At 47.9% G+C, this 16882-nt stretch overlaps 1 protein-coding gene across 2 annotated transcripts in view; it reads left to right on the forward strand.

Moving 5' to 3' along the window:
• The first annotated feature begins 283 nt into the window (after window positions 1-283).
• Window positions 284-16882, forward strand: part of LOC121622287 (prospero homeobox protein 1-like) — a 30765-nt gene continuing 14166 nt past the window's right edge. Inside the window, exons 1-4 of one of the 2 annotated variants that reach the window (XM_041959214.1) lie at window positions 284-610; window positions 3639-5708; window positions 9609-9716; window positions 14888-15082. In XM_041959214.1, the coding sequence (XP_041815148.1) occupies window positions 3705-5708; window positions 9609-9716; window positions 14888-15082 (2307 nt within the window). In that variant the 5' untranslated portion in view covers window positions 284-610; window positions 3639-3704. Of the gene's footprint in view, window positions 611-789; window positions 898-3638; window positions 5709-9608; window positions 9717-14887; window positions 15083-16882 lie in introns of those variants that run through there. The other variant, XM_041959215.1, reaches the window with a different exon arrangement.

Genomic DNA, 16882 nt, shown 5'->3' on the forward strand with positions numbered 1-16882 from the left:
TTCTTACTCGCGCAGTCGTTGATTTGGGAAGAAAGAGATTAGTAAGAGTGGTATTTCCTCTTTTTTCCCCCCTCTCTCTCTCTCTCTCTTTTAGTTGCATGCTCAAGTCCCATTCTCTGGTCAAGTTCAGTGCGTTGTTCTCCGGCCCGGACGGACGCTTCTTATTGGTAGGTTGCGACAGTTACATCACGCCGCTCATGACGCGCACGTCTTCCTGTTTCCTTCAGCCGCGTCTTAAAGTGAATCTTAGTGGCGGAGGAGCGCTCCAGCATCCAGTCCTCTGCATCCAGTGCGCCTCGGAGACGCACACACGCAGTCTCTCTCTCTCTCTCGCTCTCTCTCTCTCCCTCTCCCTCGCACTCTCTCTATGTCTCTCACTCTTTTAGTCACAGCAGAGGATAGAGGGAGAGACCGACGCGCAAGAGCTCTTTTCATCTTCTATATTTTTTCCTATTTTGTTCCTTTCGCTTGCGTCGCCGACTTTATTCCGGCTCTCCCTTCTCTGAGAAATTGTTATATCCCAGAAATCCAGCAATCCGCCGTGCTCTGCGTATATCCTCTCTTTTTTTCCGCCGTAGGAGTTCAGGTTGTCCCCCTCTTCATCTAAAGGGTAAGTAACCTTGTCCTCGGATACCTCCCTCTCTTGTTCTGCCTCGCCTGCGCACGGTGGGCGGAAAAAAATAAACAAATCAAACATCATTAACGAGGAAATTCATTCTGGCCATCGGCAGCTAATCATATCTATCGGGCATTATTTCGCTCGGTTTGGGTCCCCTTGTCTTGGTGTGTGGGGAAGAGTTGCGTGAGCAGCCCGTGCGCTGTGCGGGGATGATTTGCGGACGGTAGCTCAGCCTTCCCCATCAAAGCGGAGATCAAGTTGATTTGCAACTCTGCGAAGTAAGTTTGGGAAGCTTGTTTTTCTTATTTATTTATTTTCATCAACTGGGTCCGTGATGTAGAACATGAGCTGAGATCTGCTTGTATTTGGTATAAAACCGTGAATTTGCTATAACCTCATGTTGTCTTTGTCCTGTGGGCTAAATCTCACTTTAACGCCTCACAAGTCCATTTTTGCTAAGACAAAGTCCTCCCCCGGGCAGCTGCGGAGCTTGTCACTTCTCCTCCTTAGTGAATTTGGTGTCTTTTCCTCTACGGCAACACTCTTGGACAATTGTTGTTAGTGCGCAACTGTGTCTCTCATGAGTTTGGACATTTTAGTCTGTCCATTCACCATCAAATGCGCAAAGAAACAGCCAGGCCTCACTTTAACATCTCATAGCGTTGATGTTGTTGATTTTTAACACCTGAAAGCTACAGAAACTGTAGATTATTTTAATTTAGACCAACTTTCAGATCAGAACTCCACATTGTTTTGTCTCTCGTCAAGGTTTAAAGGTTCGTTTCGGGGGTTTGGAAAAACAACATCAGGCGTCCAGGAAAGAAACGGGTTTAAACCACGAGGTGAAGATCTATAAAAGTTGGAGTGAACATCAACAGCTCGTTCGAGTTCATGGCTTGAAATTGTTGAAAGGATTTTTAGGAGAGGGGGGAGAGAGAGAGAGAGCGAGAGAGAGTGCGCATGGGCAATGGGAGACAGGTGCGCCGTCGGAAAAGACAGGTGCTGGTGACTATTTCAAGCTCATTGTTAAGACCCTGAGGCGATCAAGTCAAGTTTTTTTTTTCTTGGAGATGTATCACCTCTTGTCTGAACTGCTGGATATGGCTGTCAAGACTTGGGCCAAAGCCATTTATCAGAGGGATGTGTTTTAGAGTAGTGGCGTTACTTCGGTTTTTAGGAGGAAACATTGACCTGTTATTCCAGCACGTTTTGATTTTTATAGTTTCATCTTTTGAGTTTGCAAAACGCCAATTTACAAAATGTTTTTCAATGTGTGTCACTTGTGCGGTGCATCGCACTACACAGCGTCCAACAAAGCCAAAAGCAAAGTTGTGTGTGTGTCTGAGTGTGTGTGTGTGTGTGTTTGTGTGTGTATCTGTGAGGCTAAGAAAGAAGAGAAAGAAGGCTTTCTTTTTTTAAAACGACCTTTCACATGTGGCCATAATGTCAAGATGACACAGTTTCTTTTAGCGCGAGCAAGCAGAGAAACATTCGAGAAAATGTTTTTAAATCTCTCTGGAGTTTCCAGCACTGACACTGAGCCTATAGAGAGATGTCTCTGAATTACTTCTGTCTTACAATAATACAGCAAAATTTAACACAGGTTTGAATCAGTCGTTTGACGTTTATTTTAATTCAAAATCACATTTTTTTTACAGGTAATTTGCAGATGCATCTTAAAGTAAAGTTCAAGTGAAGCAAAGAATAATATATTTATTGTTTTTGTTAAATATATGTGTATATTTTATTATTATCATTTTTCCGCTGAGCCATTGTAAGTCTTAATAAGGGCTGGTGTTTTCCTGAAGAGTGTAAAAAGAAAAATGTAAACTGTTGCACCGCTTTTATGTCGTTAAGGAAACATTATCAAATGTATCAATTTACTAACCGCAGACATAATTTAGTTTTTTAAACACAGGCATACAGATTAAATTGTCTCTGATAATATCACCACATTTGAGATTGGACGCATCTGATCTGGCTCTGACTAAGACACTGCCACCGCTGCTTACATAGCATTATTGATGCAGGCCTGTACGGACAAAACGTTTTGCTTTCAGAGGGGCATTAGGGTTTTTGTAAGAGCGCTTTACGTTACTCCTTGCCAGAGTTGACCCTCATGACCTATTCATTTGAGCAGAATTAACTGCCCTTGCCAGATGAAAAGACAAACAAAAAACACAGAAGTGAGCTCATGCTGGCACCAAAATCAATAGGCCTATTTTGTGTTCCTTTTATGTGTCACTCTCTCCATTACTTAAGATATGATGGCCATATTGATTAATGCGGACGCAGGACTTGCACTTTAAAATTACACAATGTGTAAACATGGTTTAAAAAGAAAATATTTTGTAGAATTGATCAAACGATAGCTCACTTAACAGGATTTAATAAAGAGTATTTAAAGACATGTGCAATGTGCACTGCCTCCTCTTGTTCACCACATTTATTACTCTTACCCTATTTCTTTTAATTTTATTTTGTAAATTGATAGCTCCTCTGTTGGCTCACACCACACAAAAATGGAAATGAGGACAAGTACTTAAGTAATTATCATAATTTTATGCAGCTTTGTGTTCCGTGGGAACTGGTTCAGTGTCGCGCGGCGTGTAACAGGGGACAGGATAAAATGTAGGACTTTGCCCTGGAATGTCGAGCCAAGGCCTAATTCTGACCCCATCTTGCCTGTTCTCTTTACCCCTCTTCCACTGATCCTTACTGCCTTATTTGAAACATGGATGTCCCTGTCTTTGCAGAAACATATGAGGAGGGATTGCCAAGGGGTTTGAGACAAAACTCTTCAGTTTATGTCCATAATGTCGGCTTGTGCAATCCTTTATAGGCTGATAGATTTTTGATTGTTTCATTCTGTCAAAAACTTTCAAGCTTTTCTATTCAGAGTAAATTTAGTTTTTGAAACTGAAGTGTTCTAGGACATGTCCTGCCTGAGTGAGTGATTTAGCCTCTGAAAATATTTTTCACTTTGGTGAGTCATGCATCTGTGAATTTTTGCCCGCAGGTACTCAGAGGCTTTGATCCTAGAGGACTGGGTTTGTGGGATATGGCCCAATAGCAGCAGCCCGTGATGCCGGACCATGACAGCGACTCCCTCCTGAACAGACAGACCAAGCGAAGACGTGTGGACATTGGTGTTAAGAGGACCGTGGGCAGCACAGCCTCCTCCGCAGCAGCAGCCACAGCAGCAACCACTGATAACATAGCCCGCGCCAAAGCAGCCATTTTCAGTGCCATGAACTCTCTGAGCTCCCACTCTCACCACGGATCAGACACAGACTCCATGGAGTGCTCTGTAGTGCAGCCACATGGTGGGCCTGGCGTTGTATCAGCCAGCGACAGTGAGTCCAAGTCCAATGTACTCCGAAAGCTACTGAAGAGGGCCAACTCATACGAGGACACCATGATGCCCTTCCCTGGCACCACCATTATCTCCCAGCTTCTCAAGAATAACATGGCTAAAAATGGAGGAGGACCCGAGAGGGGAGAAAGAGGGGACAGGGGTGACAGAGGGGACGCCGGCTTCCCTGGATCAGGGCTCTCCAACGCAAGTTCAGATGCTCCCCAAGAGGATGCCTGCAGTAACTCTTCCCAGGACAGCACCCCTCAAGAGTGCTTGTCACCGTTCGGTCGTCCTCCTGGCCTGGCCACCTTTGACATCGAGCGTCTAAATGACGAACACCTGCGTGCCAAGCGAGCCCGCGTAGAGAACATTATACGTGGTATGAGCCACTCACCCAGCGTGGTGGTACCTGCTGCTTCCCGTCATGAGCGTGACCATGAGATGGACGGAGACCGGGATATGGAGCTAGACTGCCCACCCCCTCAGTCTCAGCAGCAGGCCCCCAGCAGCCCACGGGGAGGCGAGGTGTGCAGCAGTAGCAGCCGAGAGAACAAGCGTAAGCAGCGTCTCCCTCAGCAGCAACAGCAGAGCTTCACCCAGCTGGTGTGCCAGAGGAAGGAGCAGAAGCAGGAAGAGCGACGGCAACTGAAGCTGCAGCTGGAGGACATGCAGAAACAGCTACGCCAGCTGCAGGAGAAGTTCTTTCAGATCTATGACTCTACCGATGACTCAGAACACAACGACCTCCACAATGACCTCCACAATGACATAGGAAACATGTCTGAGGACAGCCCAACCCGGTCTGACACTGGCGGTGATGACCGGGGTGGAGATGATTTGCGCTCTGACAATGAGATGTCTGACCTGGACCCGGGCCATTTTCTGGACAGGGCACGAGCACTGCTTCAGGAGCAGGCCCTGCTGGCGGACGGGGAGAAGCCCAGAAGAGAGGGGCTCGGCCGGAGCAAAGCACAGGGAGGTCCAGGTTCCTCCATGCATGCTGAAGGTAAACAGCTGGCAGAAACACTGAAGCAGGAACTCAATTCAGCCATGACCCAGGTGGTGGACACTGTGGTTAAGGTGTTTGCCAAGCCTCCACGCCCTACACCCCAGCAGGCCTTCCCCCCACTTTCCATACCTCCTGAAAGATTTCCCACTGTTGTCAATGGAGACAACCCCAACTTCCACACCGCCAACCAGAGGCTGCAGTGCTTCGGTGATGTCATCATTCCCAATCCACTAGACTCCTTTGCCAGCATGCCCGGGATGCCAGGCGCCACCAATGACCAAACAGAGGCGCTGCCTTTAGTCGTGAGGAAGACACCCACTGAGCACCACCACCAGTCCTCAGCTGTGGGCGCACATGGCGGGCACCACCACCCCGCCCTTCACCCCTCCTCACTCTCTGCCTCCATGGGCTTCAGCCCCCCATCCTTTAGACACCCCTTTCCACTGCCTCTCATGGGCTACCCTTTCCAGAGTCCCCTTGGTGCACCCACAGGTGGCTACACAGGGAAGGACCGTTCCTCACCAGACTCCATGGACCTGTCCCGGGAGACCACCAGCCTGAGGACCAAGATGTCATCAGGTCACCACCTGGGGCACCACCATCGCTCCTGTTCACCAGCGCACCCCGGCAGCACAGCCGAGGGACTCTCCTTGTCCCTCATCAAGTCCGAGTGCGGTGACCTCCAGGACATGGCTGACATCTCACCTTACTCAGGCAGCAATGTATCCTTTAAGAAAGTCTGGGTGGAGTGCGTGTCTGAGCGAGAGTGTGTGTTTTGACGCGGTTGAAAGGCAATGATAAGTGAATGGCAGTGACCCTGATGTTTTAAACTCTCCACGGTCCAGTCGAGACCAGCTCATGCCTGTGTAAGCCAGGAAAAATCTGATTTCAGGTGGTAATTCCCTGCAGAGACAGGTGCGAAACATTGCATCTGAACCACAAAGAGTTAAAAATCAAATCTCTTTTAGCCTGTTTGAAACTAGCATAAGAATCTGAGAAATTGTTGATGAATCACTTTTCCTCCCACTGCTGTTCTCTTCTCCATTGTACTGCATTGTTGCATTTATTTTTATACTCATACCTCTTCCTTCTCCCAGCACCGTACAGCCTTTTCTTCCATCTTCAATCCTAAGTGCTTTAAAAGCTTTCTTGTCACATATCACTTACTCACAAAGATTAGGTCCCCATGACATTTACTGCCCCAATTCCTTTTATAAAAAAAAAAAAAATGGCCTGAAAGAACAAGGAGGGAGATAGCATCCTGAAACTTGGCACACAATGGTGTTATATGGCCTCCCTTATAGTTTAACCCCAGTGTGCCCCAATCATACCCTACGGATAAAGAGGCTATCCCCTATGGGAGGCTCAAATTGAATCCCCCGGGGACTCGGGGCTAATAGCTTAAACAGATACATTCAGTCCCTTCTCTGTTTCCCCTATACCTCCTTAGTCCCTAAGTAGTCAACACCCCTTAACCCTTATGAAAGTTTGATTTGTGTCACGCTGGTTGTCCTTAGAAAGCTTTGTCTTCACGTCGTTTACATTCAACACATGCTCAAGAAATTAATCCAACAGCCTTTTACCTGTTCTGGCTTTATTAGGCAGGTTAACATGTGTGTTTAACACTTTGGATGCCTTGTTTTTTTTTGTTTTTTTTTGCTCTTGCGTGTACCTGAGTGCCAAGCCTTGTTCAAGCTTGTGTCTTTTTGTGTGTGTGCATGTCACAAAAGGTTCGCCTGAGGACTCGGTAAAGATGTATATTTATGATTGCTTGTGTTTTCTCTTGTGTTCCTCTTATCATCCATCGCTGTTGTAAAAAGCCCACAATCATTGTCGTTTCTCTTCTCTTTTTTTCATTTCATAAAGATCTGTCAACAGCCCGGGGGGCCCTTCGGCTGTTGCTTGGCAGCCAAATACTTCTTTTTTTGTTTTCCCTCCCTGCAACCCCCCCGCGCTCCCTGTCTTTTCTTTGAAGCGGACGTTAACAGGTGTTTGCAGCGAGCTGTTTATCTTTCATTACCTCGCCTTGTCTTGTCTTCTGACCCAAGGGTGAACGCTTTCCAGAGATCCATAATCCTTTGCTTCTACGGGCTCCCGATGGAGGGATGAAAAGAGAAAAGGGAGAGAGACATACAGAGACTGAGAGAAAGTAGAAAACAATCAAACAATAACCACATATGCCAGATGCTGTGGCTTTCATTGTAGCATTTATAAATTCAGGGCATTAACAGATGTACTCCCCCAAATGGAAAGAATAGGCAGGACAATATGTCCACATGTGTTGTTTTATTTTTGATTCCTGGAGTTTATTCCACAGGTTTAGGAACAAAGTTTGGCATTTACAGGATATAGTTTTACACATTTTTTCTTATATGTTGTGTGACATTTATGAATCAATTTATTTGCAGTTGCGCTCTTACAGCTGGTCCCAGTGATGTAGAGTTTTGTCATATTTCCGTAGCTTTCTTTTTTTTTTTTTTTTTTTTCCCGAGCCTCAGAAGCCAGAGACAGCTTGTCAGACATTTTGCGAGGTGTGTTCAAGTTCACCAGCTCTCGCCAGCATTATGGAGCAGATGGCTGCTATCAATTTCCTCATTTGTTCTCAGTCCGACTCCAAATATTCTTGTCCTTACACCTGGAATTAGGAAGAGGAGCAGCTATTTCCCTCTCATGACTTTGGGCTTTGGGGAAGTGTTGTGAGAATGATGATGTCTTGTCAGATGTGGCAGGCGAACAGTGGGCCAGCTGGTATGAGTGCACCATCATGACAAAATAATAGCCTTGCACGCCACCCCTAAGTCCAATCACAATTACATTTGCAAGCTGTGAGTGAATTGGAGATGAAAATGCCTCATCAGGAGATATGAAGCTTCTTAATTGTCGTCTGAAGGGAGGTGATATTGTGTTTATGGCCGGAGAGGCAAAACCTCGACGTCTTTGTTTTAAAATAATTTTTAATTCCAGTGATAAGGGGAAAGCGATGCTAATCCTAATTGAAAAAGCAAAAACAAATTAATCCAAGTGTAAGTGCGCAGCTTTCACAGCAAATAAATCCCACCTTGCCTTAGTGAAAAAGAGCTCCCTTTTCCTCTGTCTCTCCCTCTCGCTGTCTGAGGATCCATTGTATCGCCTCCACTTGGAGCAGATGGTGTGGTGTGGAGAGTGAAGTGCTGCTCTTTTGGCCAGGCCTGACAGAGTAACACCAGCCTGCCAGGGTTTCCCCCACAAGACCCTCGCTGCGTATACAACCGACTCTCCCTCTCTCTCACTGAATCAGACAAAGTAGACAGGGTCTTTAAGGAGCCAACCCAGTGTGGTTCAGCATTTGCTGGCTTTGCGGTGTAACCCCGAGGCCAAGGGCAATCCAATCTAGCAGCTGATGCCTTCTTCCCACTCTATAGTTACAGCTACATCTGGACACTTGACTGATTTTAATGATCGCAGCCACCCCTGTAGATCATAAATAATGTCAAGCAATGTATTTTGTCCACTCAAGTGTAAACAGTCTTCATGAAAACTTCGGGCTGTGTCTTCTGTGTAATTTAAAGCCCTGTCTTGCTTCTGCTTGATGAACACCCTTGTTGAAGCGGCCTGAGGTTTTAACACGCAGCCCGCCCCCCCATCGCTGTTCCCTTTTCAATGTCTTATCCTGCAGATTGATATTATCAGATGCATTATACGGCTGTTAATTCACCATGGAAATGGCTTGGGCCGCTCGGTGGCGCAGATGTGTTTCAGCCCCCCCCATCACTGGCTGTGTCCAAAGCCTCAGAGCCCCTCTTCTCCTTCTCCTCCTCCTTCTTTTGCTCCTCCAAGGGTTTGGCAGTGGCAAGAGAGGCTGGGGGGTAGGGGTGGAGCAGAGGGAGGAGGAGGGGGATGTAATTGAAGGTTGGAACCAAGCTTTCCCTCAAGGTGCCCCCACCAGCCCATCTCCATCCTCTCTGCTGTTCAATCCAGGCGATCCATTAGGAAGACAAGGCCTCTGACATGTATTTGAATATGGCCTGCGAGTGTGAGGAGGTTTTTCATGTTGCTCGGGCCAGTGTTTGCGACTATCTCCTAGACCTTGTTTTGTCACTGATATGAGGCCAGCATCACACAGTCATATTCAGGCTTGGCATGTGTTGTCGCCAAGCCATTAGGCCTTCTTGCCCGTCACTGGCGTTAACTGCTGTCTTTGTCTGTGATATGCAAATGTCTCCTTTTTTCTTCTTCCTTTTTTTTTGGGTGGAGGTTAGCGTGGGGTGTAGGCAAAGGCGTTTGCTTACTTTGACTGTGAAATGAGCCTCCTTATGTAAAAGCATCGGCTGTACTGCTGGCCAGCGTTTTATTTACCGTGACGCTCTCACACCTGATACGGACGATGCTAATTGCAAGCAAATGGTTTTGCTTTGGTGCACTGTCTTCAGCCCCCCCCCCTCCTCCCAGCAGCCCTGCATTCATGCCTGGAAGGAAATTTGGTTACCCTTCATCCAAATGACGATTTCTTGCCAATCTCACTGCCAATTATTAGCACGCACATATTGTATTTGTGTTAATATCAGTTGCTACATTTGCTTGATCTGCCATAAGTTGTTTCCCTCCAAACAGTTGTTAATGTCCTTAATGGCAGCTATTTGCAGATCCAAGAGGGCCTCTCTCCCAATCATCTGAAGAAAGCCAAGCTCATGTTTTTCTACACCCGCTACCCGAGCTCTAATATGCTCAAGATGTTCTTCTCTGATGTCAAGGTAAGTCCAAACATGCTCTTCCTCTTCAGTCCTTTTTTTAGTTTGCAACCTTTGCCACTAGCTTCCTTTTTAACGTTGGTACACACCGTCTCCGCTCAGCTATTTTCAAGCTCATTTGTTGGAGCATAATCTTCTTCAAACGGTGGCTTCTTTAGCGGCGTGTAACAAGTGTAAAGATGGATGACACTCTGGCGCATCTGCTCTCTCTTCTCTGTCTTTCTTCCCTGCACAATTGTTAACGGACCTGCTTTAAAAGGGGAAGTTTGACTTATTATTTGCGATGTGCCAGCTCTGGTTGCTGAGAACAGTGTACGCTTGTCTGTCTTGAAATGAGGCCCTTTCCCTCACTAAGTTATGGTTTTATGCAAAAGATGAAAGAAGAGGAAGTTGAATGGGTTTACATGAGGGAGCTGGAGAGCCTATGAGTATTCTAAAGATAAAGAGCGAGATGAGTAATGGAGGGGTGGAGAGGGCAGAGAGGAGGATGGAGCCTAGAGACGGAGGAGTGGTTATCTGAGCAGGTGTAGGGAGGATGGTTGGATAGAGGGAGGGGAGAGGAGAGAGAGTCGGTTTAGGGAACATGGCAAGGATGAGCGTTGGCTCCACTGGGAGTTTAATGAAGGAAATTTGGAAAACAAAGCACAACAGCACAATGGCCGTTGTAGTGTGCGCGACCGAGTTTGTTTGTGTTGTTGTTGTTTTGTGTGTGTGTGTGTGTGTGCCCCTCTCGAGCCATACGGAGGGGTAAACACTGTGACATATCCAGGCCATCTTATTCAAACGAGAAGATAAAGGTCCCCTTTTTTTCCCAGCTGCCCCCTCTTGGACGCCGCCGCCGCCGAGCACGACTCGTGGGTCACGTGAATGTTCCCCCAGCCCGTCATTGGTCAGGTCGAAAATGAGGGAACGTGTTGGCAGAGCGGGTCGGCACCTGCAAACGTTGATTTGTCACAAAACTCCTGAATATTAAAAGCATCCCACTGATCTGACATCGGTGCTATTTGCCGTTTGCGTAGACATTTAAGACTCGAATCACTTGTTTCACTGACAAATCACCGCAGATGAGCTGGCCTCCTCATGAATGGCCTCATCAGATACTTAAACAAGGTCAAGATAGTTAAGGGGATTATGAGTCACACTGGTTTGTTTTTGTTTTCAGTGGAGGACAATGGACTCAAGCTGTAAGTTTGTAGACATGTATGGGAATGAGACTGACTATCTAATTAGATTCAGCCAATGCGGCCTCTTAGTGAGTGGGTGTCCTCAGACATGAGTCTTGAAGGCTAATCAGGTCTCGACTAATCAGGTCTTGGCTGTCAAGAACCTAATGAACGTGGGAAGTGGGTTGCCCTAACAACTGGGGGACGCCGCGGCTGTTGTTCCTCGTGATTAAGCTCCTTTTAAGACTATTGTGACTTTTCTTGACTTTTGGTGTTTGTGAAATGTTTTGACAGACGTGTCATAATACCATTGTTGGTGCTGCTAATGACAGCCTATAGTATCATCCCGCTAGCCTTGAGACTCATTATTAATGCAGACATTGTTTTGAGGGAGGGCAAATAATTACGGCAAGTTAATGAACAGATTAAATAAAGATTCAGTCAAATAATAAAGTCAGCCATAAAGTTCTTGCCTTTGTAAAGCGATAGAGTGAGTGGGTGTGCTGTATATTAATTATAGGCTGGATCGGGATGTACTGTATGAACGTTTTCATTTTTAAGCAAAGACGACCTGCACACACTCACACACACACACCTTGCTTTCTTTGTCTGTCTCTCTGTGGCTCTTTTAGCGACAAGCCTCAGTATTTGGGACGGCCATGTGCTGTGGAGTGGCGGAGGTCAGGAGGGTTTTCCCTTTTCTATATGTCATTCCTTCTCTTTTCTTTTTTTTCGCTGATGGTGTGGCATGGTATGTGTGCCTCGGCGGGGCCGGGGAGAAAGAAAAGCCAGCCGCTGGATTTGAGTCGCCGCAGCAACAAAAGCCCGCTTTCCAGGGCCGCTTTTTGTGTGCAGTCAGCCAATAGGCAGCCGGAGATTATCTCCCACAATTCACCCCTGCGAAAACAGGAAACGTTGGAAAGCCCTGATGACTGTGAAGGGGCTTACGAGAGAGAGAGGGAGAAAGAGAAAGAGAAAGAGGGAGAGAGGGAGAGATGGAGGCCCGCACAGGCTTCTCTGCCTTTCTGCTCTCCTCTCCGGTTGTTCTGGATGTAGCTTAGCACTCTGAGGTCATCTGTGTGCTTTCTGCTCCATTGTCGACCACTATGTCAGGGAAAGCGTTGGCGAGAGACGCACTTCGGGTTTTCATCCAAATGCTTTTCAGCCAAATTTTTTCATCCCAAACCAAAAAAGAGAATTCCACTCTCTGTATTAATAAATCAGCTGATGTGTGTGCAGACGTTTGGACCTGATGGTCAAAGTGCCTGAATACTTCTGGCAGGCGACTAATATAGTTTAGACCAAAGATACTTGAGTGTTTTCCTATTCTGGACTTAAGTGTGCGCCTGTGCATGAGCCGAACATATGTGTATGTGTATGTGTGTGTGTGTGTGTGTGTGTGTTTGTGTGTGTGTGTGTGCGCGCGCCGCTGTCTGTCTTGTGCTGTTAGCACTAAGCGCTGACCTTTCACAGGCTCTTGAGTGTGAGTGTGAGAAACACGCTCTCACTGTCTCTCTCTCATCTGCCTCTCAGCCAGGCGCGGGCACACACACACACACACACACACACACACACACACACACACACACACACCCTTATACACACTTATATGCTCAAAATGCAGTGCGTCGACACACACACACGCACACACATTTTCCTCGCTGCATCTCATGTCTGTGCCGGCTGACCCCTGCCAGCTCTGATTAAGGAGCTGCAGTGATGTGCTCCTTTGAACCAGCACTCTCCTTTTACGCTGAACACACTCGTCCTCAGCCGCTATCAGGGGTCCTCTGTCCCCCACCAGCAACTTAATGAAACAAGACTGCCGGAAGCGGCAGGGGGGGGGCTGCCAAGTTGATGCAGATATAATGTAATTTAGTGCATTTACCTGCACGTACAGTAAATATTGCACGCTTTGTGTGCTCCATGCTGTGATTGAGCGACAGTTCAGTTCACTCGCACGGGCCCCCCCAATACATCTTCCCCTGAGCTGTCGGTATAATAAAGTAATCCTTGTCCGAAGTGACAAATCTATCCGTCACCCGGCTGCAGTGACACCAAAGGTCTCCTGCATGAGCGATGGTAACTCTTTCACTGACTTTAATCTCAGGATGTAGCGCTCCATCCTGCACGCGCCTCAGACGCACACATGCACGGCCGGACAGCCAATTCGCTAATGTCTCAGATTCGCAGCCAATAAGACTCGGTCTGATCTTCCACAGCAGGACGACACCAACAACTTGAGCGGAATAGTGTTTTTGTGCTGTCACACTCCGGTAGTCGGCTACATTGTGTGTGTTTAAGAATAGCCCCGTGCAGCCGATGTATTTGTAAGTGTCAGTAGTTTGTTTGTTTGACACTCCGATGTCACGACCCCAGCTTGCTGACTGCTCACGTTCCGACCCTCTGCCCCCCCTCACCACCACCAGCGAAACGCCATTGTCCGACGGCGCTGACCTGCACCCGTCCTCCTCTCCTCCCTGCCCCCTCCCTTTCCCTCCCTCATTTCCCCATTTATGCTCACCCTGCACTTTACGACAGCCACCATGCTACCCCTCCTCTCCCCCCATACACCCTCCCAAACCCCTGCCAAACAATGTCAAGCGGACTTATTCTTTTCCACTCCGCCATTATGTCATCTGCTGATCATTCCAGAAAGGCATGGCGCTCTCCTTTAGCCCCCCCGTCCCACCTTGGCCCGGCTCGGTCCGATTCACCAACTTTCCTGCCTGTCTTTTCCGTTCCCTCGCCTCGCCCTCCCATCTCCGTGTGCTTGCGTGCGTTTGACTGCCATCCCGGATCGCGAAGAGTGTGTGTGCATGTTTGTGCGTGTCTGTGTGTTGTCGAACAATAGCCGGAGCCTAATCTCCATGTCAAAACCGCTCTGCCTCCCCAGCGAGCAGTCCGCTCAGCGTTTAGTAGCGTTTTGTCCCCCCATTCTTCCAGCACCACAAAAAGAGCAGAGGGGAGGGGAGGGAGGCGTGAAGGCCTGTGTGTGTGTGTGTGTGTGTGTGTGTGAATGAAGGGTGTGGGTGATAGTTAAGGGTATCAAGCATTTCACAGGCTAGAATTTAGAATTTGTGAGACGTAATTTCAGGGAGTCTCTGAGGAAAGAAGGATTGTTTGACTGTTTTTAAGGTTTCCGTCAAGAGCTTTCAGTGGGTCATTTTGGGGTGACCGGGCCAGGGGGCTACCCTGAGCCCCCGAGGTCCTTATCTAGTGGTCTGGATGTTTGGACAGCGTTTTCACTGCCCGAGACCAGGCGGAAAAAGAGCCGAGGCTCTTAATAGGTTTACCTCGTCCTATTGAATCCAGCCGAGCGGCACAGATCAGATAGCCACAGTCTTCTCCGCAACGCTTATCGTCTCTGTCTTTCTCTCTCCTCCTTTTTTTTCTTCTTCTTTCTTTCTGCCTGGGAGGTGCGGAGAGGGGAGGAGAATCAGGGTGTAATTGGTGAACGGGGTTAAGTACATGTTTGAGCCCCCTGCGGGCCAGGGCGCTTCAGATGATGACTTAATCGTTTTTCTGGTCAATTATGTGTTTGCGGTCTCGCGCCCACCCCCCCTGCCGCCCCTCCACCTCTCTCTCCACTCTCAGGGTTATGATAGGGGGGAGGTCTGCTCCCAGTGGGGAAGATGAACCACACACACACACACACACCCTCACTCCCTCTCTCTTTTCTCTCTCCCCCTCCTTGCTAGCTGTCTTACTTAATGTCTCTATTATCTTCCTTCACTCCACAACCAATGTGGACTCTTTCATCTTTATTTCTCTGTTTTTCTCTTCAGCCTTTTAACTTCTCACTTCAGGTCTCGACTCCCTGATGTGAAATGACATGCTGTCATCCTTGCACGCCTTCTCGCTCACACTCCAATCCAATGCTGAATAAGGTTTAGACATGACAGTCTTCGCCCTAAACTGCTTGCGTTGATATCCGCTCAAAATGTCTTTGGATTTCAGGTGATTTAACAGCCTGAACCGCTGCTAACTCCCCCTCATCTCTCGTTCCAGTTCAACCGCTGCATAACCTCCCAGCTGATCAAGTGGTTCAGCAACTTCAGGGAGTTCTACTACATCCAGATGGAGAAGTTCGCCCGCCAGGCCATCAACGACGGCGTCACCGGCAACGAGGAGCTGAGCGTCAGCCGCGACTGCGAGCTCTTCCGAGCCCTCAACATGCACTACAACAAGGCCAACGACTTCGAGGTAAACGCCAACGCTTTCAGCAATTTCGAGAGGAGGAGCCGCGAGCGCATGCGGTCAGAAACGGTGAATTTCACCTGATACCTCGTGATGCAGACGGGTAGTGTGACACCGTCTCGCTGTGTCCTCTCTGACACCGCCTCGCTGGGACTGCTCTCGATGCTGAGTTCAAGTCTCTCATACATCCTGCCGCAGTCTGCGCGCCGCACGACTACGTATGTTATCGCTGTCCTGTGAAAACCATCTCTGGAATAGCCTGAAGCTCTTTCTTAGAAATACCTACAGAGAATTATCTCCACTTCTTTCTTCAGTTTATCTGAAAAATTCAAAATCACCACATTTGGAGGTGAATTTCACCGGACAGCAATAATATGAGGAAAATCATTTTTTTTACTAAAGCGTGCATCAGAGGCTTCAGCCCTACATAGATGCGAGGAACTCTCATCCAATGAGGAAGAAACCTGACTGACACCTTGCTCGTTTTACCTCTTCCTCACTGTGAATTTCCCGTCAGTGGTTGTCTGCGCGTGTGTGTGTGTGGCTGTGTTTTTGAGAAACATTTTACTTCCCCGTCCTCATTTACCTATCATCTGTCTTCCAATGTATTGTAATCATAAATTCTCAGCAGGCAACTTCACCTTTAATATGTTTCATTTCTCACACTTCCTCTTTTTGCCACGGCCTGTGTGTGTGTGCGTGTGTGTGTGTGTGTGTGTGTGTGTGAGAAACGTTTCAGGATCGCCAGTGCTCTCTCAATGTCAGCTGACAATAGACCTTTAAAAGGCTTGTGTTAAGAAGGACCTGGAGTGATCTGGGTTTGTGTGTGTGTGTGTGTGTGTGTTTGTTAGAGAGAGCGTGTGTGTGTGTGTGCGCGTGTTCGTGTATGTGTGTGAGTGTTTTGTTGTTGCTGCATTTCCCAGTGTCCTGTTCACCTCGAAGGGTACAGCCGTCCCTTGGACCGGCCTGGCATGCTGGCAAAGCACTTCTCCAGCATGTGTGTGTGTGTGTGTGTGTGTGTGTCACTTTGAGGGGGGAAAAAATCTCACTGTTATCAAGGTTAAGCGTCCTACTGTTTTAGTGAGAGGAAGGGGAGAGAAAGAGGGGGAGAGGGGGAAGAGGGAGATGGATAGATAGGGGATAGAGGGTGAGAGCTCTGAGACAAAGGAGAGAGCGATGAAGGGAGGGAAGGAGAAAGGGAATCGAGGGGAATGGAAAGGGGAGAAAGAAGGGGAGAAGGAGAGAGGGGGGAGGAAAGAGAGATGACGTGCAGGAGAGAAGTGCCCTTGCGAGCAGTGGGAGTTTTGCAGGGCTCACATTTAAAGTGCTTCACTCTCTTTCTCTCTGTTGACGTCTATCGCTCTCTGTCCGTTATTCGTCCACTGGGGCTCCTCTGTGTGCACCCAAACACACACACACTTGCACACTCAGACACACACTTCCCCACATCCATCTTCAGGCCTCTTTAGGGAGGCTTTGAAAGACTCTGGCAGGCAGAAGCACTTGTATATATGAGGTCTCAATAAGCCCAAAGTCCATCAGAGCAAAGGACAAAGAAAAATGAGACGATTCCTCCCGCTCGGCTTCTACGGCGGCTGCAGCGATGATGTGTTCGGAGGCTGGGGGATAAGTTCGAGATGGAGTGAGCTCAAATGGGTGCAGCAGAGTTCGGATTTTTACACCACCGTGTAAAAGCCAATCACAGTAAGGAGGACGACACCCACTACAGGATATAGAAATCCCAGATGGGGAAAACACAGAGCTTCATAAAGCTTGATGTATATATATCTTTCTCCCTGAGTGAAT

Source organism: Chelmon rostratus, chromosome 18, assembly GCF_017976325.1.
Source record: "Chelmon rostratus isolate fCheRos1 chromosome 18, fCheRos1.pri, whole genome shotgun sequence".
Classification (NCBI taxonomy): Eukaryota; Metazoa; Chordata; class Actinopteri; order Chaetodontiformes; family Chaetodontidae; genus Chelmon; species Chelmon rostratus.